At 41.0% G+C, this 23,269-nt stretch overlaps 1 protein-coding gene across 3 annotated transcripts in view; it reads left to right on the forward strand.

Annotated features, from left to right (window-relative positions):
* The window catches only part of UBE2F (ubiquitin conjugating enzyme E2 F (putative)), a 241,232-nt gene that overhangs the window by 29,795 nt on the left and 188,168 nt on the right, over positions 1-23,269 (forward strand). For all 3 annotated transcript variants that reach the window (XM_073646657.1, XM_073646656.1, XM_073646655.1), the window contains exons 3-4: positions 11,331-11,360; positions 13,491-13,556. In XM_073646657.1, coding sequence (XP_073502758.1) covers positions 11,331-11,360; positions 13,491-13,556 — 96 coding nt within the window. The remainder of the gene's footprint in view (positions 1-11,330; positions 11,361-13,490; positions 13,557-23,269) is intronic.

Genomic DNA, 23,269 nt, shown 5'->3' on the forward strand with positions numbered 1-23,269 from the left:
AGACATAACATTTTTTTGTTTAACCCCTTTACAGCCCATGACATATTAATACGCGTCCGTGCCCTGGGACTTAAGAGCCTGACCCTTATTAGTACGTCATGGCGATTGCGCGCGCACACAGGCTGTGCGGGCGCGATCGCCGCCGGGTGTCAGCTGATTGTCACAGCTAACACCCCATACTATGTGCAGGGAGCTGTCCCGCACCGCTCCTGGCACATTAACCCCCGCAATGCTGCGATCGAAGTCGAACGCAGCATTGATGAGGCAAGGGGAGGTGATCTCAATACTCCCCTCCTCTTCCAGCCTCCAGCGCTATCTGTCTTGGCTTCCCGTGTGTTGCCATGACGACCCGATGTCGTCATGACAACATCCGGGTCACCAGACAGCTGGAACATTGTTTGGTCATGCGCAGTGCACGACCAAACAATCTTCTCTCTGTGCAGTGCTGACTGCCTGCATGGCACAGGGATGGTGCTCCATCCCTATGCTATGCAGGCGATCAGAATAAAAAAAGTGAAAGTACCACAGTGGGACAAAGTAAAAAAGTGTAAAAACTCTCAGAAAGTGAAAAAAGAAAATAAAAAAAAATTGTAAAAATATAAAAAAAAAAAAAAAAAAAAAAAAAAAAATCACCAAAAATAAAAATATAATGTACCCATCAATAAATATTATTATGAAAAAAAAGCAAACAAATAATAAAAGTACACATATTTGGTATCGCTGCGTCCAGAACGACCTGACCTATATAACTGTCTCACTAGTTAACCCCTTCAGTGAACATGGTAAAAAAAAAAAAAAATGAAGCAAAAAACAATGCTTTATCATCATACTGCCAAACAAAAAATGGAACAACACGCTGTCAAAAAGACGAATATAAATAAAAGTGGTACCGCTGAAAACGTCATCTTGTCCCGCAAAAAACAAACCGCCATACAGCTCTATCATCCGAAAAATCAAAAAGTTATAGCTCTCAGAATAAAGCGATGCAAAAAAATAATTTTTTCTATAAAATATCTTTTGTGTAAAAGCGCCAAAACATAGAAAAACTATATAAATGTGGTACCGCTGTAAATGTACTGACCCAAAGAATAAAGCTGCCTTATCAATTTTACCACACGCGGAGCAGAATAACAAAAAAAACAATTCCTGAATTGTTGGTTTTTTGTTTATTCTGCCTCCCAAAAATCGGAATAGAAAGCGATCAAAAAATGTCACGTGCCTGAAAATGGCACCAATAACCACGTCAACTCATCCCGCAAAAAACAAGCCGTCACATGACTGTCGGCCAAAATCTGGAAAAATTATAGCTCTCAAAATATGGCGATGCAAAAAGTAGATTTTACAAAAAATGCGTCTTTTAGTGTGTGACAGCTGTCAATCATAAAAACCTGATATGATTCTGGTATCGCTATAATCGCACCGACCCGAAGAATAAGGTCGTCTAATCACTTATACCGCACGAGGAACGGCTTAAACAATAAACTCTCGGGTTAGGGTTGTGCTAGGGTTAGGGTTGGGCTACGGTTATGATGGGGTTGGGATTTTTTTCAAAAGTAAGAAAAAAAAATGACGATATGGCGACTAGTGTTGAGCGCAAGTGCTCGCTACTTGAGTTTGCATCGGGTGCTCTGGTATGCATTGAGTATCGTGGGTATTTGAGTGACATGCTCGAGTCTCCGGCCCTTATGCTTCGCGGCCAAAAAAACTTTGCGGGGATTGCCTGCCATGCACGAGCGATCCCCGCATGTTTTTTTTTTGGGTGTCTAATAACCGTGAAACATGCGGGGCAGGGACTCGAGCATGTCACTCGAGCATGTCACTCGAGCACACGCAGTACATGGTGCATGCCTGAGTACCCGATGCAAACTCAAGTAGCGAGCACTTGCGCTCAAGACTAATGACAACTTATTCCGTATGATGACCTAATGTTATCAAATTCTGTGTCGTACCTCTGGGTTCAAAATGTTCACTATACCCCTTGATAAAATCCTTGAGGGGTCTAGTTTCCAAAATGGGGTCACTTGTGGGGGAGCTCCAATGTTTAGGCACACAGGGGCTCTCCAAACGCGACATGGTGTCCGCTAACAAATTGAATGGAAAATCAGCTCAAATTGTTAGCGGACACCATGTTGCTTTTGGAGAGCCCCTGTGTGCCTAAACATTGGAGCTCCCCCACAAGTGACCCCATTTTGGAAACTAGACCCCCAAAGGCACCTATCTAGATGCATAGTGAGCACTTGGAAACCCCAGGTGCTTCACAAATTGATTCGTAAAAATGAAAAAGTGGAAAAAAAAAACTTTTTCATTTTTACGGATTAATTTGTGAAGCACCTGGGGGTTCAAAATGCTCACCACCCATCTAGATAAGTTCCCAGGGGGGGTCTAGTTTCCAAAATGGGGTCACTTGTGGGTGGGGTTTCCACTGTTTAGGCCCATCAGAGGCTCTCCAAACGCAACATGGCGTCCGCTAATTATTCAAGCTAATTTTATAATCCAAAATTCAAATGGCGCTCCTTCCCTTCCGAGCCCTGCCGTGCGCCCAAACAGTGGTTTTTCCCCTCATATGGGGTATCTGCGTACCCAGGCGAAAATGAAAAACAAATTTTGGGGTCCATTTTTTTCCTGTTACCCCTGCGAAAATAAAAAAAAATTGGGTCTAAAGTAACATTTTTGTGAAAAAAGTTAAATGTTCATTTTTTTTCTTCCACATTCCAAAAATTCCTGTGAAGCACCTGAAGGGTTAATAAAGTTCTTGAATGTGGTTTTGAGCACCTTGAGGGGTGCAGTTTTTAGAATGGTGTCACTTTTGGGTATTTTCTGTCTTAAAGACCTCTCAAAGTGACTTCAAATGTGATGTGGTCCCTAGAAAAATGGTTTTGTAAATTTTGTTGGAAAAATGAGAAATCACTGGTCAACTTTTAACCCTTATAACTCCATAACAAAAAAAAATAAATTTTATTCCAAAATTGTGCTGATGTAAAGTAAACATGTGGGAAATGTTATTTATTAACTATTTTGTGTGACATATCTCTCCGATTTAAGGGCATAAAAATTAAAATTTTGAAAATTGCAAAATTTTCAAAATTTTCACCAAATTTCCGTTTTTTTCAAAAATAAACGCAAGTGATATCGAAGAAATTTTACCACAATCATGAAGTACAATATGTCACGAAAAAAACATTTTCAGAATCAGGGGGATCCGTTGAAGCGTTCCAGAGTAATTACCTCATAAAGTGACAGTGGTAAGAATTGTAAGAATTGGCCTGGTCATTAACGTGCAAACCACTTTGGGTTGTAAAGGGGTTAATATAAATGGACTTGTTTCTTTTGCAGGTTTTATTGTTGTTTGAACCGCCACTATTTAACCCCTTTAAAGCCCAGGACGCACTAATGCGTATCTGCGCCCTGGGACTTAAGAGCCTGATACTTATTAATACGTCATATCTGTAATGCTGCACCGCGACCGTAGTCGCCGTGATCGCATTAAATTTCCGGCGCCATCTTACTTCTGGGTAGATCGCGCCATCATCCCGGAGGGTGTCGCCACCCCCTGCACCAGCGATCGCTGTGATTGGCTGTTCAGATTTGAACAGCCAATCCCATCATTTGTCACTGTTTCCAGCAATCACATTTCCTAAGAGCACCGATCCTAGGCTTTTACTTAGAGACACCAGCCCTGGCCCCAAAGCACTAAGATCGGTGCGATCGATCACATTGATCATAGCGCGGTGACAAGGCGTTCATGGGGCGGTGACCAGCTTGTGACCTGCCTGTCACCTCCCCATGACCCCCTGTAATGTATGTAAAGCCCCCAGACTGCTGTGATTGGAGCAATCGATGATGACATCGATCGCTCCAATCAGATTACCTGACTGGGTGGTGACCGGCCTGTCACCACCCTATCACCCCCCCCCCCCCCTGTGACCGCCCTGCAGACTCTCACACTTAGTGAGGGTTTCTACAGAGCGATCACGTCTGATCTGTCTGTCGCTGGGCTTTGTAGTGCCACAGAATATTCTGTGACACCACAAGACCATCTTCTCACCTGCTCCAGTCGCTGCTGCTGCTCCTGGATCTTCTGCTCCGGCGTCCTGAGTCTCCTGCTCCTGACCTGCTGTGATTCCTGCTCCAGAGCCTGCTTCTGATCCTGCTGAAGAACAGAGAAGACTTTGATAAGTCCATCTGTGTAAGGGCTATTTGACCAAGAAGGAGAGTGATGACCTGGCCTCCACAGTCACCAGACCTGAACCCAATCGAGATGGTTTGAGGTGAGCTCGACCGCAGAGTGAAGGCAAAAGGGCCAACAAGTGCTAAGCATCTCTGGGAACTCCTTCAAGATTGTTGGAAGACCATTTCCGGTGACTACCTCTTGAAGCTCATCAAGAGAATGCCAAGAGTGTGCAAAGCAGTCATCAAAGCAAAAGGTGGCTACTTTGAAGAACCTAGAATATAAGACATATTTTCAGTTGTTTCACACTTTTTGTTAAGTATATAATTCCACATGTGTTAATTCATAGTTTTGATGCCTTCAGTGTGAATGTACAATTTTCATAGTCATGAAAATACAGAAAAATCTTGAAATGAGAAGGTGTGTCCAAACTTTTGGTCTGTACTATATATATATATAATATTTTATTATTATTATTTTTTAAATGTGGTGCCCAGAACTGAACACATTATTCCAATTCCAGATGAGGTCTGACCAAGGAGGAGTAGAGGGGGATAATTACTTCATATGATCTAGACTTTATGCTTCTGTTAATGGAACCCAGAAACGTGTTTTGCCTTTTTTGCTGCTGCATCACACTGTTGACTCATGTGCAGGCTGTGATGTATTGGTATACCCAAGTCATTTTCACACGTGCTGTTGCTTAGCCCTATTCCTCTCATTCTGTACATGTTTTTTTCATTTTTCTTGCCCAGATGTAGGACTTTGCATTTCTCCCTGTTAAAACCCATTCTGTTAGTTGCTGCCCACAGTTCCAGTTTGTTTAGATCTTTTTGAATACTCTCCCTATTTTCTCTAGTGTTAGCTATCCCTCCTAGTTTTGTGTCATCAGCAAATTTGATCAATTTACCATCAATTCCTTCATCTAAATCATTGATAAAGATGTTGAACAGCACAGAGCCCAGGACAGAGCCTTGTGGTACCCCACTTGAGACGTTCTTCCAACTGGACGTGCAACCATTTATGACAACTCTTTGGGTCCGATCACTAAACCAGTTATGAATCCACCTGACGGTTGCCTTGTTCATTCCATACTTGGTCATTTTTGCAATAAGGATGGTATGAGATACATCCAGGACTAGTTCTGCTAAACATGGTTACAATATGCCCATATTAATGAGGCCTTAAAAGGAATCTGTCAACAGATTTTTTCCATGTAATCTGAGGACAGCATGAGGTAGGGGTTGAAACACTGAACTCAAGGATGTATCACATGTCCTGCTGTGTGGTGTTGTTTACTTAGACTGAAGGTTTAACCCTTTCGCTACCTTGGGTTTTGTCATTTTTGCTTTTTCGTTTTTTGCTCCCCTTGTTCCCAGAGCCATAGCGTCTTTATTTTTTGGTCAATATGGCCGTGTGAGGGCTTATTTTTTGTGGGACAAGTTGTACTTTTCAACGCCATTACTAGTTTTACCATATCGTGTACGGGAAAACGGGGAAAAAAATTCCAAGTGCGGTAAAATTGCAAAACAAGTGCAATACCACAGTTGTTTTTTATTTTTTTTTTTTACCACGTTCACTGAATGCTAAAACTGACCTGCCAATCTTATTCTCCAGGTCATTACGAGTTCGTAGACGAAAAACATGTATAGGTTATTTTATATTTAAGTGGTGAAAAAAAATTCCAAAATTTGGTAAAAAAAAACTAAAAAAAAATAGCGCCATTTTCCGAGACCTGTAGCGTCTCCATTTTTCGTGATCCGGGGCTGGGTGAGGGCTTATTTTTTGCGCGCCAGGCTGTCGTTTTTATTTATAACATTTTGGGGTAGATCCGATGTTTTGATCTCCCGTTATTGCATTTTATTGCAATTTTGCGGCGACCAAAAAACGGAATTCTGGCGTTTAGAATTTTTTTCACGTTACACCGTTTACCGATCGGATTCATTCTTTTTTTATATTGATAGATGGGGCGATTCTGAACGCGGCGATACCAAATATGTGTATGTGGGTTTTTTTTTTTATATATTTTATTTTGAATGGGGCGAAAGGGGGGTGATTTAAACTTTTATATTTTTTTTATATTTTTAAAAACATTTTTTTTTCACTTACTGCATGCTTCAATATTCTCCATAGGAGACTAGAAGCAGCAGTTGTCTGATCGGCTCTGCTACATACAGGGGACCAGCAGATCCCCCTGCATGCAGCAGAAATGGTCCTGTGTTATGAGCGCCGACCACTAGGTGGCGCTCATAGCGACCAGATCATGACAACCACAGGCGTCTGCTGCAGACCCTGGGTTGTCATGCCCACCCATTTGTGACCCGCGATCACGTGACGGGGTCGCCGATGGGCGGGGCTTATGACGCGCAACCCGGAAGCGTGCGTTAAATGCCGCTGTCGGAGATTGACAGCGGCATTTAACATGTTAACAGCTGCGGGTGGATCGCGATTCCACCCGCGGCTGTTGCTGGCACATGTCAGCTGTAAGAATCAGCTGACATGTGCTCGGTTCAGTGAGGGCTCAGCGCAGCAGCCCTCACTGAACCGGGGGTACGCAAATGTGCGTACTAAGACGTCATGGGTTGGAAAGGGGTTAACATTGCTGTGACTATCAGGCATGCAAGCAATCGTCCAACTCCGCCCACTTCTGTGATAAGCAGCTCACTGTCTATAGCTATGTACATAGAGAGCCCGGTGTGGGCAGGGGAAGCTTTCTCAGCTCTGCTGTATTGCTATATCTAAAAACTGATTGTGTCACATCTGCTGCACCCAGTAAACTGAGTGATACATCATAGGATTCAGCTTCTCTTTGCCTACATCATGCTGCTCTCAGACGGGGTAGCAAAAACCTGCTGACAGATACCCTTTAACACATACTTCTCCATTCAGATCTTAGTTTGCAATATGTATATTGCATTTGCATGTGTTAAGTTTTCTGGCGTGGTTTGAGATCTGAAATTCTTTTTAACCTTTAGAGGATTTGTGAATTCTGTGTTCTGCAGTTTCCCATGAAACATTGTGTGGTTTTAGTCTAGTACACGAGGGTGCCTGGAATCTGGAATCTATTATAGCACATATGTAGCTTACGCTTGTTGTAGCGAGTATGAGAATGCGGCAAACCGTGACATCACTGATTCTCTTTTTGTGTCCTCCGCACATTTCTGTTTTTTTTCCTTTTAGTCCTTTTGCTTCCCCATATGTATATTTTAATATGTCATATCTAGCAATGTGACAGGCTCGAGAAGCATTGAGGAGAGATCTTAAAACCATGAAGAATTGTGTCACAAACTTAATAAGCATTTGTTTTTTTTAAACTATGAAATCTCTTAAAGGGTTTTCAAAAAATACTTTTAGATGTGTTTTGTAACATAATTATAAAGAACTTACTGATGCACGTAAATCTTCAAAGACGTTACTTTATTCATTTTTCAGCTATATTTACTAGGTCTATTGTTCCATGTCCTTGGACTGTACAGTCAACTTGGACTGTATTTTGTGACAGCAGGTGCCGTGTACACAAAGGTCTGGTCAACTGAATTATTTTTATAGCTAAGCCAGCCCCCCTTCCCTAGCAATGCATTGGCCATGATGGCAATAAGCCTCTCACGTATGTGTGGCTGCCCTTTTTATTTAAGAAAATGTTGCACAAAGGTGATTGTCTTAGCGCAATTACAGATTGGTACCATCATTTTAGCTGCTGCAGATCAGCGACTGCTGCAGATCAGCGACTGCTGCGTGAATAATACCTAAGCGCTGTTTTAATTAAAAGCGCAAGACATTCCAACAAGGTGTGAGATATAAAGCTTTGGCAGTGAGGGGGGTTGTGGGCTCCTTCACTGCATTCCAGAACACTCAATGCAGAAGTTTGGACATGACTTTTGCTAGAAGGTCGTGTCCTTTACACATGTATTTGGGACTCTTATGAACATTATTTTTTAGTGTGATATTTAGGAAAAATGTGTAGCTAAAAAATTGCATCGGTGACCCAAAGTTATTTTAACTGGTGGCGGGTTGTGTTTAATGTTAAACATTTTGAATTGGTGTCCAAGAGCTTCAAGTCACACTTCTGCATTTACCCATGTCGTAAGTCATAGTCTGTAAAATTAAATGTGTTAGCATATGGCATATACAAACAATTGTGTGTTTCTGAAGATTGTTGTAGTTTGGATCTAGTCACACTGTATGACCTGTTAAATATTCAGCATGTATTTGCCTTTTAGTAGTATGATTATCAATTCAACTATAATGCTGTGTTTTATTGATATTGTATTACTACTAGTGATGAGCGAGCGGGTGTTATGTTTGAGTCACTCCGTGTGCATTATTTGCGACTGTTTGACAGCTTTAATATATGTGAGGAATGCCTAAGAAACATGCATTCCTCACATGTATTACAGCTGTCAAACAGTCGCAAATCATGCGCACAGAGTGACGAAAACATAACTGTTTATTCCTGCTGAGCTGCTGGACAGTACACACATTCTGTCTGATTCGGTGGCACCACAGGTCCCAGCCACAGCAGTATGTCTGGCTGGACACTGCTTGCGCTATCCAGAGCTATTGGCCATGACGTCTCCTCCATCAACAAAGCCGTCTGTAGAGTGAATATGGTGGTACCTGATGATAGAAGATGACGTCACTGAAGCAGGACCAGGTCGAGATATGACAATGGCTGTTGTATTTTCTGGAAGTCTAGGTTTCGTGTACATTTGTAGCATCTTTCAGCAATTTATGTACTGATATGTTGCATAACAAAGAAGTGTGAAATTAAAAATAATTGCTCAATTCTGCTTCCCTCACATTGTAATGCTTTTTTGCATTGAGTGAATACATCTGTTAATGCATTGCTGCCTATTTATCCACCAGTTTGTATGCAGCTTTGCGTGCATTGGCGGAAAGAATCTCCTGTAGCGTATAAGCTGAAATATTATTATTCTGGCCGCTCTCAGGTTGTGAGGTCAAGGTAGTGGAAATTGGAAATCCTCTTGTTGTGCTGCCCTTCTAGCACTCCACTTATTAGAAATATCTTGTAGCCACTTTTCATTTGCAGCTGAGAATTGTCTGTTATTGTATTGCAGTGTTTGACTTTTAGATCTGGTTTCCAGTTTGTATTTGTCTCTTGTCGATTCTTTATGCAAACCTGTCCTTGCTCACATGGTGCCATGTCTGAGCGCAGCATCTGATCGATAATATGGGGATGCTGATAGGATCTCTGTCATGTAATAAAACTGTGTAGCATAAATGTGTCATCGTTATTCTTTGCCCTCTTATCAGTTTGAGTCCAGGGGGTGGTCTTTTAAAGGGGTTGTCTTGTCCCACGGACAAAGTACATTTTAATCAAGAGATCTTGGAATAATAACTTCCACAATTGGATGTGTTTGAAAAAATCTTTTTGTGCTGATGTAATCTTATAAATGTGCCCCTGCTGTGTACTGTGTAATGGCTGTGTCTGACTGTGCAGAGCTGCTCCAGTTCATTGTCTTATCATACCACATCTCCTGGCCAAGGAAGGAAACAAAAGAGAGTATATAGACAGGACATCATGGGATTGCAGCTGATTCTTTCTGTCAGGTAAAACGTGTTTAAAAACAGGCAGGGAAATGTTTTACCTCACAGAAACGATCAGCTGCAATCTAGGGTTGAGCGAGTATGTTCTGTCCGAGTATGCTCGGGCCGAGCTCCGAGTATTTACAGTTGCTCGGTGATATGGTTGAATCGCTCCCATGTGCATGATTTGCAACTGTTTGACAGCTTTATTACATGTGAGGAATGTCTATTTCTTACACATCCCTCACATGTATTAAAACTGTCAAACAGTCGCAAATCATGCACACGGGAGCGATTCAAGCATATCACCGAGCTGCTATAAATACTCGGAGCTCGGCCCGAGCATACTCGGCGAAAGGGTTAATAGAACATACTCGCTCAACACTACTGAAATCCCATCCTGTAATATCTGTATACTCTCTTTTGCTTCCTCCCTTTTCCAGGAGATGTGGTATGATTGTACGGTCAGACACAGCCATTACACAGTACACAGCAAGGACACATTTATAAGATTATCTCAGCACAGGAACATATTTTTAACACATCCAATTGTGGAAATTATTATTATTCCAAGATCTATTGATGTACTTTGTCTTTGGGAAAACCGCTTTACCACCACCACATAGTGGCGAACAACTAGCCTCCCATGGCTGAGTTTACACAACCTTGTTTTCAGTGAGTGTATAGCTTTTTGGATAAGTGGAATCATATTTGACTCTAGAATATGTTAGTAGTTTATGATCGACTCAATGACTGCAATGTATCCAGATTCTGTGGCTCCAAAACAAGCCCAAATTCTCACCTCTCCGCCACCGTACTTCTATCAGGTGTTTGTGCTGATATGCTGTGTTTTTGGATTTCACTAAATGTGGTGCAGAGCATTATGGCCAAACATCTCCACTTCTCTGTCCAAAAGAGTCTTGTGATTTGTTTAGATACGACTTTGCAAACTTTAGCTGTACTGTCATGTTCTTTTTAAAAAGAAGAGTCTTTCCCCTGGCAGCCCTGTGAAACAAGCAATTTCTAATTGTGCTGTCACAAACATTTAACATCCTGATGCCTTTAGAGTCTGAGCTGTAGCTCTTGGGATTTTTGCAATTTCTCTGAACTTTGTACAGTCTGATGTTGGGTGAATTTGCAAAGACATTCAATTCTGGGAAGATTGTCAACTCGCTTGAAAGTTTTCCACTTCTAAATAATGTCACTGTAGAATGATGCACTGGAAATTGTTTGGCAGTGACCTTATAACCCTTCCCAAACTAACAACAGTAAGCAACAATTGCTTTGCTAAGATCATTACTAATGTTTTTCCTTCTTGGCATTGTGTTAACACACACCTCACTGCTCCAGACCAGCAGCTTTGCCGCCATCCACCCTCTTTCATTGCTATGCAAATAGTAAGCATGTACTTAATTTTTTTAGTGTGTATGTATGAATAATCATAGCGTCTATGCACATGTTACACGCAGGTTTTGCATAATATGTGCCAAAGTGTAAAAAAAACAAAAAAATAACACATTTGCCAATGAAACAATATGTATGTTGCAATTTTTTTTATTTAATTATTGCGTTAGATCTATTTCACTGCTTCACCTCTTACTTTATTCTGTTGCAGAGGTAGCAGAACTTGAAGCAAACCTGCCTTGTAAGTAAGCTTGTCCATATATTATTTTCTGTCTTCAGTCTCTTACTCCTATATATCTGTATAAAGTGGCAACAAGTGAATTGTATTTGCCAACACTAAAACTTGTACCATAGTAGCCACCTTTTGTCATATTATTGTAGTTCAACACAGTCTTTTTTTTCCATCCACCTACATTTTCTATTATTGCTGTGTTGGATGTTTTTTGACAGAAATGTTATGATTTATCTTATATAGTCCCATAAATGCCTGTTTCTGAACTACTCATTTAAGTAATTTGATTTTATACTTTGAAGGTGTGTGCTCATCTTCTACACGCTACTATAAGCTTCTGAAATCTACGTGGTAGACACCGTATTAGATGTATTCCATATCTGTAGACTTATCACTTCCAACCTAGTTAATATTTTACATGTAATAGAAAATTGCATGGTCATGAAGGGGATAAAGGGAACCTGACTGCTGATACAGCTCAGTTTTTTGGTTTTGCTGTTGTCTTTTGTACATTGTACAAACAGGAGTTGTGCCCCCACCCCTTTCTGAGCATCTATATAGCTTCCCATGGATGGGTGTCTTACTCTGGCCCTCTCCTGCTCTGCCCTTATTCACATTGGCACATGGTAAGGTTTTAATATTAGAGCCTGGTTACGACTGTCCCGATGAGTACCCCTTGTCGTGGGGGGATGGCTTTTATGCTTTTTTGATTAAAATAGTGGTAACTAAGTACCCTATGTTATTTACATGTATTATTACTATTTACTGATTTACTTGCGGTAGGGTATATGCTCATTTTTGGGTTTTTTTCTTGGGTTTTGTCTATGAAAATGGCCACAGTGTGAACGTGATCTAACACTTTGCACATATACCAGTTTATAGTCCAGCTCAGTTTTTTGGCTTAATTGATACATTCTGCCCAATTCATGGGCAAAATGTACCAGACGTTGGTTGTATGAATTCATCCACGTATTTTTAACTCTGAAACGCTGTGGCATTTCAGAGAAAAATATAGTTTAATAGCTGTCGGAGACTGTCCCCCACGGGACACTAGACAGGTGGGTGGCTGGAAACTTCTCCGCCCTCTACTCTGGAGTTATGGAAAAAACACTGGAATTATAATGAGAAAAGCCTCCGCACTCAAATTGCTCTTAATTTTATGACTTTAATTGCAGTCCAAAATTAAAGGTAACACACAAACGTTTCGGTGAACATGACCTTCATCAGTGTACCGACTGCTGGGAGTAATCAAGATAAGAAGGGGGAGGGAGGACTTTGTGTCTCAACCGGGGTGGGTCTGATGTGCATAGTGAGGAACGTGGTATCCACCGCTTGTTCCAGAAACCGCCCGGTTACTCCCAGCATTTGATACACTGATGAAGGTAATGTTGACCGAAACACTTGTGTGTTGCCTTTAATTTAGGACTGCAATTAAAATCATAAAATTAAGAGCAATTGAGTGCTGAGGTTTTTCTCCCTACCATGGAGTGACCGGTCTCTCCCTGTGTGCGTGTATAGGGAGAGACCTGTCACTCAAGGGGAGTGGGCGGGGGAAAAGCCACCGGGGACCCGCCTATCTGACTAGTCTCCAGCACGGCTCGGTCCCCGGCTGTTATTAACTATGTTTTTCCCTGAAATGCTGCAGTGTTTCAGAGTTACACATATACGGCTGAAATAATTCAGCTGGTGTCTGGTACTTGCTGGCCGGGGATCGGGCAACATGTATAAGCTTTCAGTTTCCCTTTAAAAACTATGTAACATGTAAATAAATGTAAACCTCCCAATAACCTCTCACTACCCTGTATCCGCAGAGTTGTTACTGTGAGGTTCCTAGCTGTATAGCGGTTTTATTCCTGCACTGCTCTAGTGTACTTATTTAATCAAAACTAGGAGCGAATGATCCCATCACGTCCCTCACAGTGGAAAAAATCCCCATGTATGCTGAAGGCATAGACACGACATCTGTATATGTTTATCTGTTATTTTCATACACACATTATTGGCATCTCTGGAAAGAGTGTGACATCACTGGGGATAATTTAATCCTGCACATCTCAACTGCATTTTAACAAGTAATCTCCACTCTGAGTATAATATAATTTTTTTTTCTAATATGATTATTTTTTTTCCCCCCATTAGGCACCTGCAAAGTGAATTTCTCCGACCCCAACAAACTCCATTACTTCCAGCTGACTGTGAGCCCAGGTAATCTGCCAGTGGTTTGCGTAGTCTCCTCTATAACATGGGTGACTCTGAGGTTAAATACTTCAGCACTCGATGAATTACAGCCGCTAGGCTTATAGGATAAGGAAGCATTATCCCGAGGTGGTTCGTCGTTGCCTTAATTTTTAATATGATCTTTTCAGTGTATAATGTCAATAATAATGTAATGCTTAACTACTTTTATTACCTGAAAATTGGCGAAAAATCCATTTTAGCTCCTTTCCACTTGTCGTCATTGTAGGTAATTTTGAAATGGAGATGCATAAGCCTGTGACGAGTCCTGTGCTATCTATAGGTAGTGGTCATCACCGATGTGGGGGGAGGGGGAAGTGGAGCGCCTGCGACTGTACTAGTAGCACATTTCCTTTTCAGGTTGTGACGTTTGCTTACAGGGTAGCATATAGCAGCATATTGCCAAGGGATTGGAGACCTGCCTTAAAGGGGTTGTCCACTGATCTATATTCACCTCCGATGTCGGCACCATTCCAGCTGTCTCTGCACTAGCTCTCCCTTCCTCCGGATATATGAGATTTGTCCGAAGGTGGGGAGAGTGAAGCAGCCACAGGGATTACGTGACATAACAATGATCGCCAGGACAGCTAGTGCCAACACCACTGGATCTGCTGGAAGTGTTATTGTTTTAAAGACTGCAAACATACGGATTGAGAAGGGGTTGTCTGAGTAGTGGACAACCCCTTTAATGCCCATACACATTAGACTGTCAACTGAACTCACCAACGGTCTAATATGTATGGAGGCACCAGGCTACTGATCTTTGGGGCAGTTGTCGATCACACATGTCTGATTTCGACCGGCCAATCGCATTGTTCTCCCGGCGATAAGCTGCCAGCCGAAGTGTCAGTTGGGGCATTCTCCTAGAGAACACAGGAGCGATCCTGTGTATGGGAGAGTAGACGGAGATGGCTGTCAGCTGAACGATCACCAAAGCATTGCTCAGCCGACAGCCATCTAGTGTGTATGGCGCGCTTTATATTCTACTTATTGTGGCATGTTAGATTCATGTGACTGTGCATATGTGATTTGTATATATGCGGCCATGTATCGACTAGCTTCCCTGAATGTTCGGTGAACTAGCAATCAGAGGCAAATTCTAACAATGTGTATCCTACGGCATGCTACAGCACCGGCAGAATATTTATCCTGCCCTGGTAAAGCCCTTTAAATGGCTTAAAATATTTCATACACCATTAGGACACAGACACGCACAGGTGAGGCTGCTTTGTGGACAGGAGCTGAGCTGAAATGCGGTTTTATACGGTTTATGTGGTTTTAGAGCAGATTGTGTGTTTTCTTTCAATCATCAATGTCGGCACTTTTTTTTTGGAGGTAAAGCTTTTTACATACTATATTCATGCAGACATTAAAGAAGAACTCCCATCAAAGTTTTTATCCTCTTAATATATTGCAGTCATCATATTATATAGCACTGTGTCTTTACAATTGCTCATTTTACCTTTCTGCTTCTTTTTTTCCATTAGGTTTATGACATCAGGTGATTAAAACCTGACTAGATGAATCCTTCTAAACACTACATAGAAACAGGAGGTCAATTTTCTCTGCACAAGTTGAGTCCTAGCAAAAGTCTATGGCAGGGAGGAGGAGGGAGCAGCTGGGTCAGGAGTTGAAGAGGGGAGTGATTTATGCTGGGAAGAGATTTCCTGTTTCTAAATAGAGAAGAGAAAAAGGAAGAATTAATTGGGTAGACAGGCAAAATGAGCAATTGCAATTGTAAGTACACAGTGCTATATAATATGGTGACTGCAATATATTAAGAGGATAAAACTTTGATGGAAGTGCTTTTTAAAGTGTGACTGCATCGTCGGGTAATTTTTCAGAATAAGATGACCTGTGTGAACGTGAGGACTAATACAATTTCTGACCATTACATTGCGATTTTCTCCTCTGCAGGCTCTAGTCATTAGAAGCTTCAACAGTTTCTTTTTGTGTGCTGTGGCTCTTGCTCCGCCCAGCTTCTCCATAGACTTCTGTAGGCATCATGTGATATTTCATCCGTAGCTGAACGCAGTTTTTGAGTGTGCAGGAAAAAAGTTTCTATAGTACATCTTAGACAAAAATTCCTTTTTTTTTCTTGACTTGTTCTCTTGTTGTTTGAAACGAAAAATCAGTGGAATAATTTTTTAATAAATCTTTGAAAACCTTTCTAATTGCATATCGGTTTGTGACTAACCACAGGCAAGGATTGCATGCCATCACTCCGCTGTGTCTGTCAGCATGTTCTGGACTGAGCTGCCTGTATAAATCGTGTGTCTGCGGCAGAAATGTGATCTGAACCCTGTGCACTGGAGCATGGCACGGCTATCTATCGAACTGCTGCTTCATTCCCTTTTCTGTCCTCTCATTTGCCCTCTAGACTTTTCCTGCACAACCTTTAAATATAGGGCAAAAAATATATATCCTAAAATATCTACTAAATGTGTGTAAGCTTTATTAGCTGTATCTTGACTTTACTATTTATTTTATTATTTCCAACATTGTTCGTGCAGTAATAAGATAAGGCAGATTTACTATTTCTGGCTCTGTGCCTGCTTTTTCTGTAACCAAATGGCTTAAGGTTCTAAAATGTAGTAAATTTCTGGCAGCAGCATGATGTTGAGACAGAGACCCTGATTCCAGCAATTTATCACTTACTGGGCTACTTGCTATAGTTTTGATGAAATCACTGCTTTATCTGCTGCAGATCTCTGAATGCTGAGCTCTGTATAACCCTGCCCCCCACACACCTGATTGGCAGCTTTCTGCGTACACTGTGCATAGGCAGAATCAGTGCTGGTGGGGTGGGTTATACAGAGCTCATGAATATGGAGGACTACATGGCAGCAGGGTTACTAGTCCTCTAGTGAATAATCTCCTGCTGATAAACAGTGATTTTATCAAAACTACAGCAAGCAGCCTAGTAAGTGACACATCGCTGGCATCAGGGTCTCTGTCCTGATTTGAATCTGCTGAGGAAAAAAAAAAAAAACAGCTATACCTGGAGCACAATACAATGCCTTGGTTCCAGGAGCCTGCTTTGGATGTTTGTGTCAGTAATTTATTTATCAGTGATTTGGTGTGCAGGATATTTTTGGTTGAACACATTTTTTGAGGTTTGGTTCTGTCCTCTGTTTTCTAATATAAATTGCTATATTAGTCTGGCAGTAAGCATGGAAGCTGCTACTTTTATGTCCTGTCTTACAGTCAAGATTTAGATCTGCCAAAGTGACACTTGAGATTGCTGAGCTGTGAGAAAAGGTGATGAGTTTCAACATTAATATTTCAGACATCTGATATTTAGTCGACTAAATTGCATTCTTAATTTTTTTTTTTTTTTTGTCGGAGGCTTATTTGTAATGAAGTTAAATGTCCTGTAGGAGGCAGTATAAACACACTGTTGCCAAATTTTTGTTTTCTTTTATCCATGGAAGAATAGGTTTTGCAGCAAACTGATACTTAAGAATTCAGCTTTACAGAGTGATTTACATATGAAATATATTTGAAGCGAGGGGTTTTGTAAAGTAATTTTTTTTCCTGCTTTGTTAAATTTATTTTTGCTAGGTCTTTGGTTTAAAAAAAAAAGAAGAAAATAATGTGCTGTCACCCGTGCATTGAGCCCTGGCGTACAGCAGTATCGGGTGCTGATAGTACGTATTAATAAGCTCTTGTATTCTGAGAGCATGGATGTGAAGTGTTGTCTCCCGTGGATGCGTCCGCCATAGCTCACAGCCACATTTCCATTATAGCGGCATAGTGCACGGCTCTCACAAGAGTCCCCAGGAATTGCTTCATATCACCGGTCGTTCGCCTGTGTATTGGAAAGCTATTCTGTGTGAATGGCCACCAGTGAACGTTTGCAATTGGAATTTTTTTTTTTTATTATTTTCTTGCACTTCAGCTCTAGCGGAGTTGCAAATACCACCTTGCAAAGAAAAAGGTTTCTTTAACTTTTGCACAACTTCTTTAATTAACAGAGTAGTGGTTTGCGTAAATGTTCAGGTTACCAATCATTCTATGTTAGTCCCGTGACAAACGGCGCCTTCTAGCTCAGTTTCCTGGTCTAATATCCCTCATGTCACTTGAAGTCTATGTTCACAAGTTGCATCTTTGCTGCTTTTTTTTTTTAATCTCAGGCAAAACCTGCTCTCTTGGCAGAAAAGAAGCGGCGTCAAAAATGCAGGTTTTGCTGCGTTGTTTAGGATCCCAAAGTTCAGCTTTGCTTCCACCACAGAAGCCTGAACCCAGGTCACCAATGCAAGACATATGTGTTCATGAAAAAATACACATTACAAATGTAAGGCTATGTGCCCACGAAGCCGAAATGCTCCGGATTTTTTCTGCATCTCCCTGGCAGGAAAAAACGCATGTGGATTTTCCATGCGTTTTTCCTGCCAGGTAGAAGCGTTTGTCAAGCGTTCTTCACAAGCATTTCTGCATGCGGGTTATCAAGGACTTTTCCAAGCGATTTTAGCATCACTTGGAAAGTGCTTGACAACTTGGTCACACTATAAATCCATGCAACCGGCATGGATTTATAATGTGTGACCAAGTATTGATGCTGCAAATGCAGCATCAATAGTGTAAAAAAAAATAATAATAATAATTATACATGGCTCCCGTTCTCCTTCTCCAGTGTCTTCGACGGCTCGCGGTGGTGTAAAAGGACCTTCCATGATGTTATTTAGTCATGTGACAGGTCATGCGACCCGTCACATGACTAAATGACGTCATGGAAGGTCCTTTTACACCACCGCGAGCCGCCGAAGACACCGGACGTACCGTACAGGGGACCGGGGGCCATCAGAAGGTGAGTATAATGTGTTTTTTTTTTTTATTTTAATTCTTTTTTAACTACAGGTACTATGGTACACGGGTCTGGAGGAGAGTCTACTCTTCTCCAGACCCGGGTACCATCCGCACATTGAATCTCTTAATATCCGCATGTGTACATGTAGTCATGCGAATATTATGCGATTCAATCCAAGTCAGTGGCGGCAATTACGCCGCGTTTCTACAAAATTAATGAACTTGCTGCGGATTTTTCCGCAATGATAATTCACAGCGTAAATTTCCACAGCATGTGCACAGCACATGTGGATTATCATTGGGAAACATGGCAGGCCTTTTACCAAGCGTTTTTTAAGCTTTTTCGCAGCGGAATCGCAGCTGCAGAAACGCTTAAAAAAAAAGCATAGTGGACACGCAGCCTAAGCGGGTAGGAGGTGAATTAGTCAGGAATAGTTTACCTAAGACATTGGCAGAGCATTGAGTTTGTAGGATATTATTTACTTTCATACTTAATTCTGTCATTGAGTTGCTCAGGCATTTTTCAATTTCACATCTTGGTCGGCCACAGGTATTTTTCAGTCTCACACCTTGGTCAGCCAATGTTTACTTTGTACGCATCACTAATTTAATTAAACTGTACTAATCCTAACTGCCATCTCAGGTGACCAAGACATTATGATTTAAACTTGGGAAAATCACAAGAATAAATGTTTCACATACTTCTGTACATGCTTTTTTTTTTCACTAAAAGCACAGCAAAACCTGGTACCTTTGTTTTTTTGCAATGTTTTTTTTTTTTGCACTACCCATTGCTTTCAATGGGTGAAAAAACACTGAAAAACGCTGAAAGTGACATGCTGCATTTTGCAAAAACGCAGCTCTTTGACAAAACAGTTAGGAAAAAAAAAAGGTGTGTGTGTGACATTTCTGAAATCTCATAACTTTGTGGTACTGTAAAACGCAGCTGAAAATTTGCATAAACGTATAAAAAAAAAAACCCGCTACAAAAACGCAACGTATGAACATAGCCTTACTTGCATATTTGGACTTTGTTTCATATTTTCTATCACAAAATGTTTGTCTGAATGAACCCGGCAGTAACGGATAAATCCGCCTTTTGTCTGCTGGCAGTTATCTTGCACTTTTTTATGGGATCTTTTATTGTCCATTGAATTAATCCAGCTGGATCTCTATGCAAAATTGTTTTGTTTTTATATAGTTTTGTAGAATATTTTTATCTATCATTTTGTTTTGTTTTTTTGTTACAGGCATTGTTGATGCATTGTGTATGTATTTTATTATGCACAACTGAGCACATATAAGAACAGATTTTTTTTTGCCTAAGATATAAATATCATTTTAAATTGGTTACAAACAGATATTTTTGTAAAGTTACCAGACAAGTCATAAAGTGATGCAGATTCCCAGCAGTAATGCAAATCTGTATTACTGTGAGTCTTGTTCAATAGATGGGTTTTATTCAGCGATCTTATCCCATTTGTTCATCTGACCATATTTTCAGGCCAATTGCTGTCAGTGGTCCTGTAAATGATTACTAGCCGCTGCTGTATACCAATTGCACACGGATGGCAAGTGAGAGAGAAATCGTCCCACTTTTCTGGCTGAAACCGAGCCATTTTTTAAAATTTTTTTTATACACTCGTCTAAACCCATCCTTGGGACGCGTACAGACAACAGTATTTGCTATCTGAGTGCGATATATAAATATTTTTTTCCTCTGACCTAGTGTGTCTGAACAAAACAATTGCAGCATGCCGAGTTGCATCGAATATTCAGATCACACTCCGCCTTGCAAGTTGGATTTCATCAAAGTACGGTCACACAAAAAAAATCGGACTGCACTCCGATGACATCTGAGTGTGGTCTGATTTTCATGGACTGACAGAATAGAGCAGATGGAGAATTTTTTTTTTTTTTTTTATCTACTCCACATCGGAGCAAATCGATCACACGGTGATCGACCTCTGATCAGAGTGTGATTAGCATAATCGGACCGATTTTCCCGGATGAGAGAAAATACAGTCTGGTGACCCCAGTCTTATACTGATAGTCTGGGAATTGAACCTCTCCATAATCATATTTTCATGGCCTCTTAAAGGAAACAATCATCAATTGAAACTCTTTTAAAACTCATTTTAAAGTTTTACTATTTAATCTTTTTTTTTTTCTTTTATTAAATACGTTGAATATAGTGTAGCAGCAAGAAATTGTGTGTTTTGTGCCTTTTCCATTCTTGTACATACCTTTTTTGAGTTTCTTTATGCTTGCGGAGTAGCTAGTTTCTTTCCTGTGTGAGATTTAGTGGGTACTTTGTTCTGAAAAATAAGATGTTTTCCCACTTCGGATCCTTCTCCCCTCTCACAGCAAACGGTCTAACAGACATACAGAGAAACTGCTTCACTTCACTACGGTAATGCAGGCAATGTTTCATGACCAGTGAGGTTTGCAAACATTTACAGAAAACCTAAAAAAAATTGCCTGATGTCAGTAAATTAGTTAAAACTCTGGAGAACTTTATTAGCGACCAAAGCTTGTAAGCTTAATGGCGTAGCTTTCAAGTTCTTCTTAATGTCCACACTTTTTTATATGTAAATCTGCAGAATTATTATTCATGCAGACTCTCCATATGCAATTACCATAAGAAAACTTAAAAGCAATTTTTCTCCAGATTTTTGCTACCCCATCTGAGAGCAGTATGATATAGAGGTAGAGACCCTGATTCCAGCAATGTGTCACTTACTTTGCTGCTCGCTGTAGTTTTTGATAATATTCCTGTTTTCTCTGCTGGAGATCTAGTAGTTCTCTGAATGCTGAGCTCTGTATAACCCCGCCCACACCGCTGATTGGCAGCCTTCTGTGAACACTGTGCATAGGCAAAAAGTTGCCAGTGTTGGGGGCGGGGTTAGATTTCCTGGCAGCAAGTTTACTAGTCCACTAGAGATAATCTCCTGAAAGTAAAACTTGTATCAATACTACAGCAAGCAGCCCAGCAAGTGACACATCACTGGAATCGGGGTCTCTGTCTCTACATCATGCTGCTCTCAGATTAGGTGGAGATTCCTTTCAATGGCTAGATGGCCATTTACTTTTAATCTATATTGTGTGTATATGAGACTTGTAGGATCTCTTTAAAAACAATTAAGATAAATTAGGCGATCTGGATTCAACCACGTTACATATCCTGCCACAAGTTCTTGTAACTTCACACCAGATGGATCTTTTTTCAGAGTAATCACCAGATGCCGGATGCAGATACAAGTGTTAGGGCTTAAGGCACAAGCTGTGTCAGATATGTTTGTCCCGTTTTCTAATTTTATCCACGGTATCGTGTAGCAGATTAAATTTTGTGTGTTGAGGACACTTCTTACTAGACTTCCATTACCAGGCTTGATTGCAGGAGAAATAAGTTTTTCCCACACAGTATCGTTTGTTTTCTGATTTGCTAGTGTCACCTTGTGTTTCTCCAGAATTTTATAAAGATGCCTTAACACCTAGTTCATTATTTATAAGAAGCTTTTCCAGATCGCTGCCATTGTGCAGCAGCACTTGCTTTTCCTTTAGTCTCGGAGACACGCGATGTGTTTTGATACGATCTGACGCCGTAGTAAGTCGGTTAAGGGCATTTAATAGAGTTGTCCAGGGTAGAAGACTTATTGTGGGTGCTATATCACAGGCGTGTGGCATCTCATGTAGAATAATTACGTGCGATATTACATATCTAGATGTGTTTCCACAGATACTATGTGTGTGCGCTGTTACTGCGCACGGTAAAACAGTGCTGAGTCCTATCTTTACAAATACCGTATATTCCGGCGTATAAGACGACCTGGTGTATAAGACGACCCCCCTACTTTCCTGTTAAAATATAGAGTTTAGGATATATTCACCGTATAAGACTACCCCTTTTCCAACGCATACCAAACACCGGTAAAAATTAAAAAAAAACAGATTTGAATTTAACATGGTCCTTTTTTAATTTAAATTCTTATGACATGCAGGTATATAGCAGGAAAACTGTCACTCATAAACATAAGGCATACAACAACAACATTACTATCATCCATTTTCATCAGCGGCATACACCGGTACCCGACAATTTACAACAGAAAGAATAGAGCTTCACACATAGATTAGATAGATGGAAACATGTCAGCCACATATATATGAAGTACAGTGACAGTGTTGGTTACTGTACTTGTCATTTAGTGTAAAGGATTTATTTAAAAAAATAATAGTGTTTTCATGCACCGTCTCTTTAAAAAAGCCGGCCGGCAATTCAGCAGCGGTACCCGACAATTTATAACAGACAGAATAGAGCTTCACACATAGATTAGATAGATAGAAACATGTCAGCCACATATATACGAAGTACAGTGATAGTGTTGATTACTGTACTTGTCATTTAGTGTTAAAATAAAGGATTTATTAAAAAATTGGCGTGGGGTTCCCCTTAATTTTAGTCTCTAGCGGAGGTTAAGCAGACGGCTGGGGCAGATGTTTGAAGCCTGGGAAGGGGGTAATGCCCACGGAGCTTCCCAGGCTACTAATATCAGCCCCCAGCTGAATACCTAGCCCTTACTAGCTATTAAAATGGGGGACCCCCCAAAAAAGACGTGGGATCCCCCCTATTTTAATAGCTAGCAAAGGCTAGGCAGACAGCTGGGGGCTGATATTAATAGCCCAGGAAGGGAGCCATGAATATTGGCCCCCTCCCAGGCTAGAAACACCAGCCGTCAGCCGCCCCAGAAATGGCGCATCCATAGGATGCCCCAATTCTGGCACTTAGCCTCGCTCTTCCACGCTGCCCTGGTGCGGTGGCAGGGGGTAATAGTGGTGGGGTTCATGTCAGCGCCAGCTGCCATGAAGCCCAG

Source organism: Phyllobates terribilis, unplaced genomic scaffold (genome assembly GCF_046119375.1).
Source record: "Phyllobates terribilis strain yellow unplaced genomic scaffold, ASM4611937v1 Scaffold_9__5_contigs__length_417890890, whole genome shotgun sequence".
NCBI lineage: Eukaryota > Metazoa > Chordata > Amphibia > Anura > Dendrobatidae > Phyllobates > Phyllobates terribilis.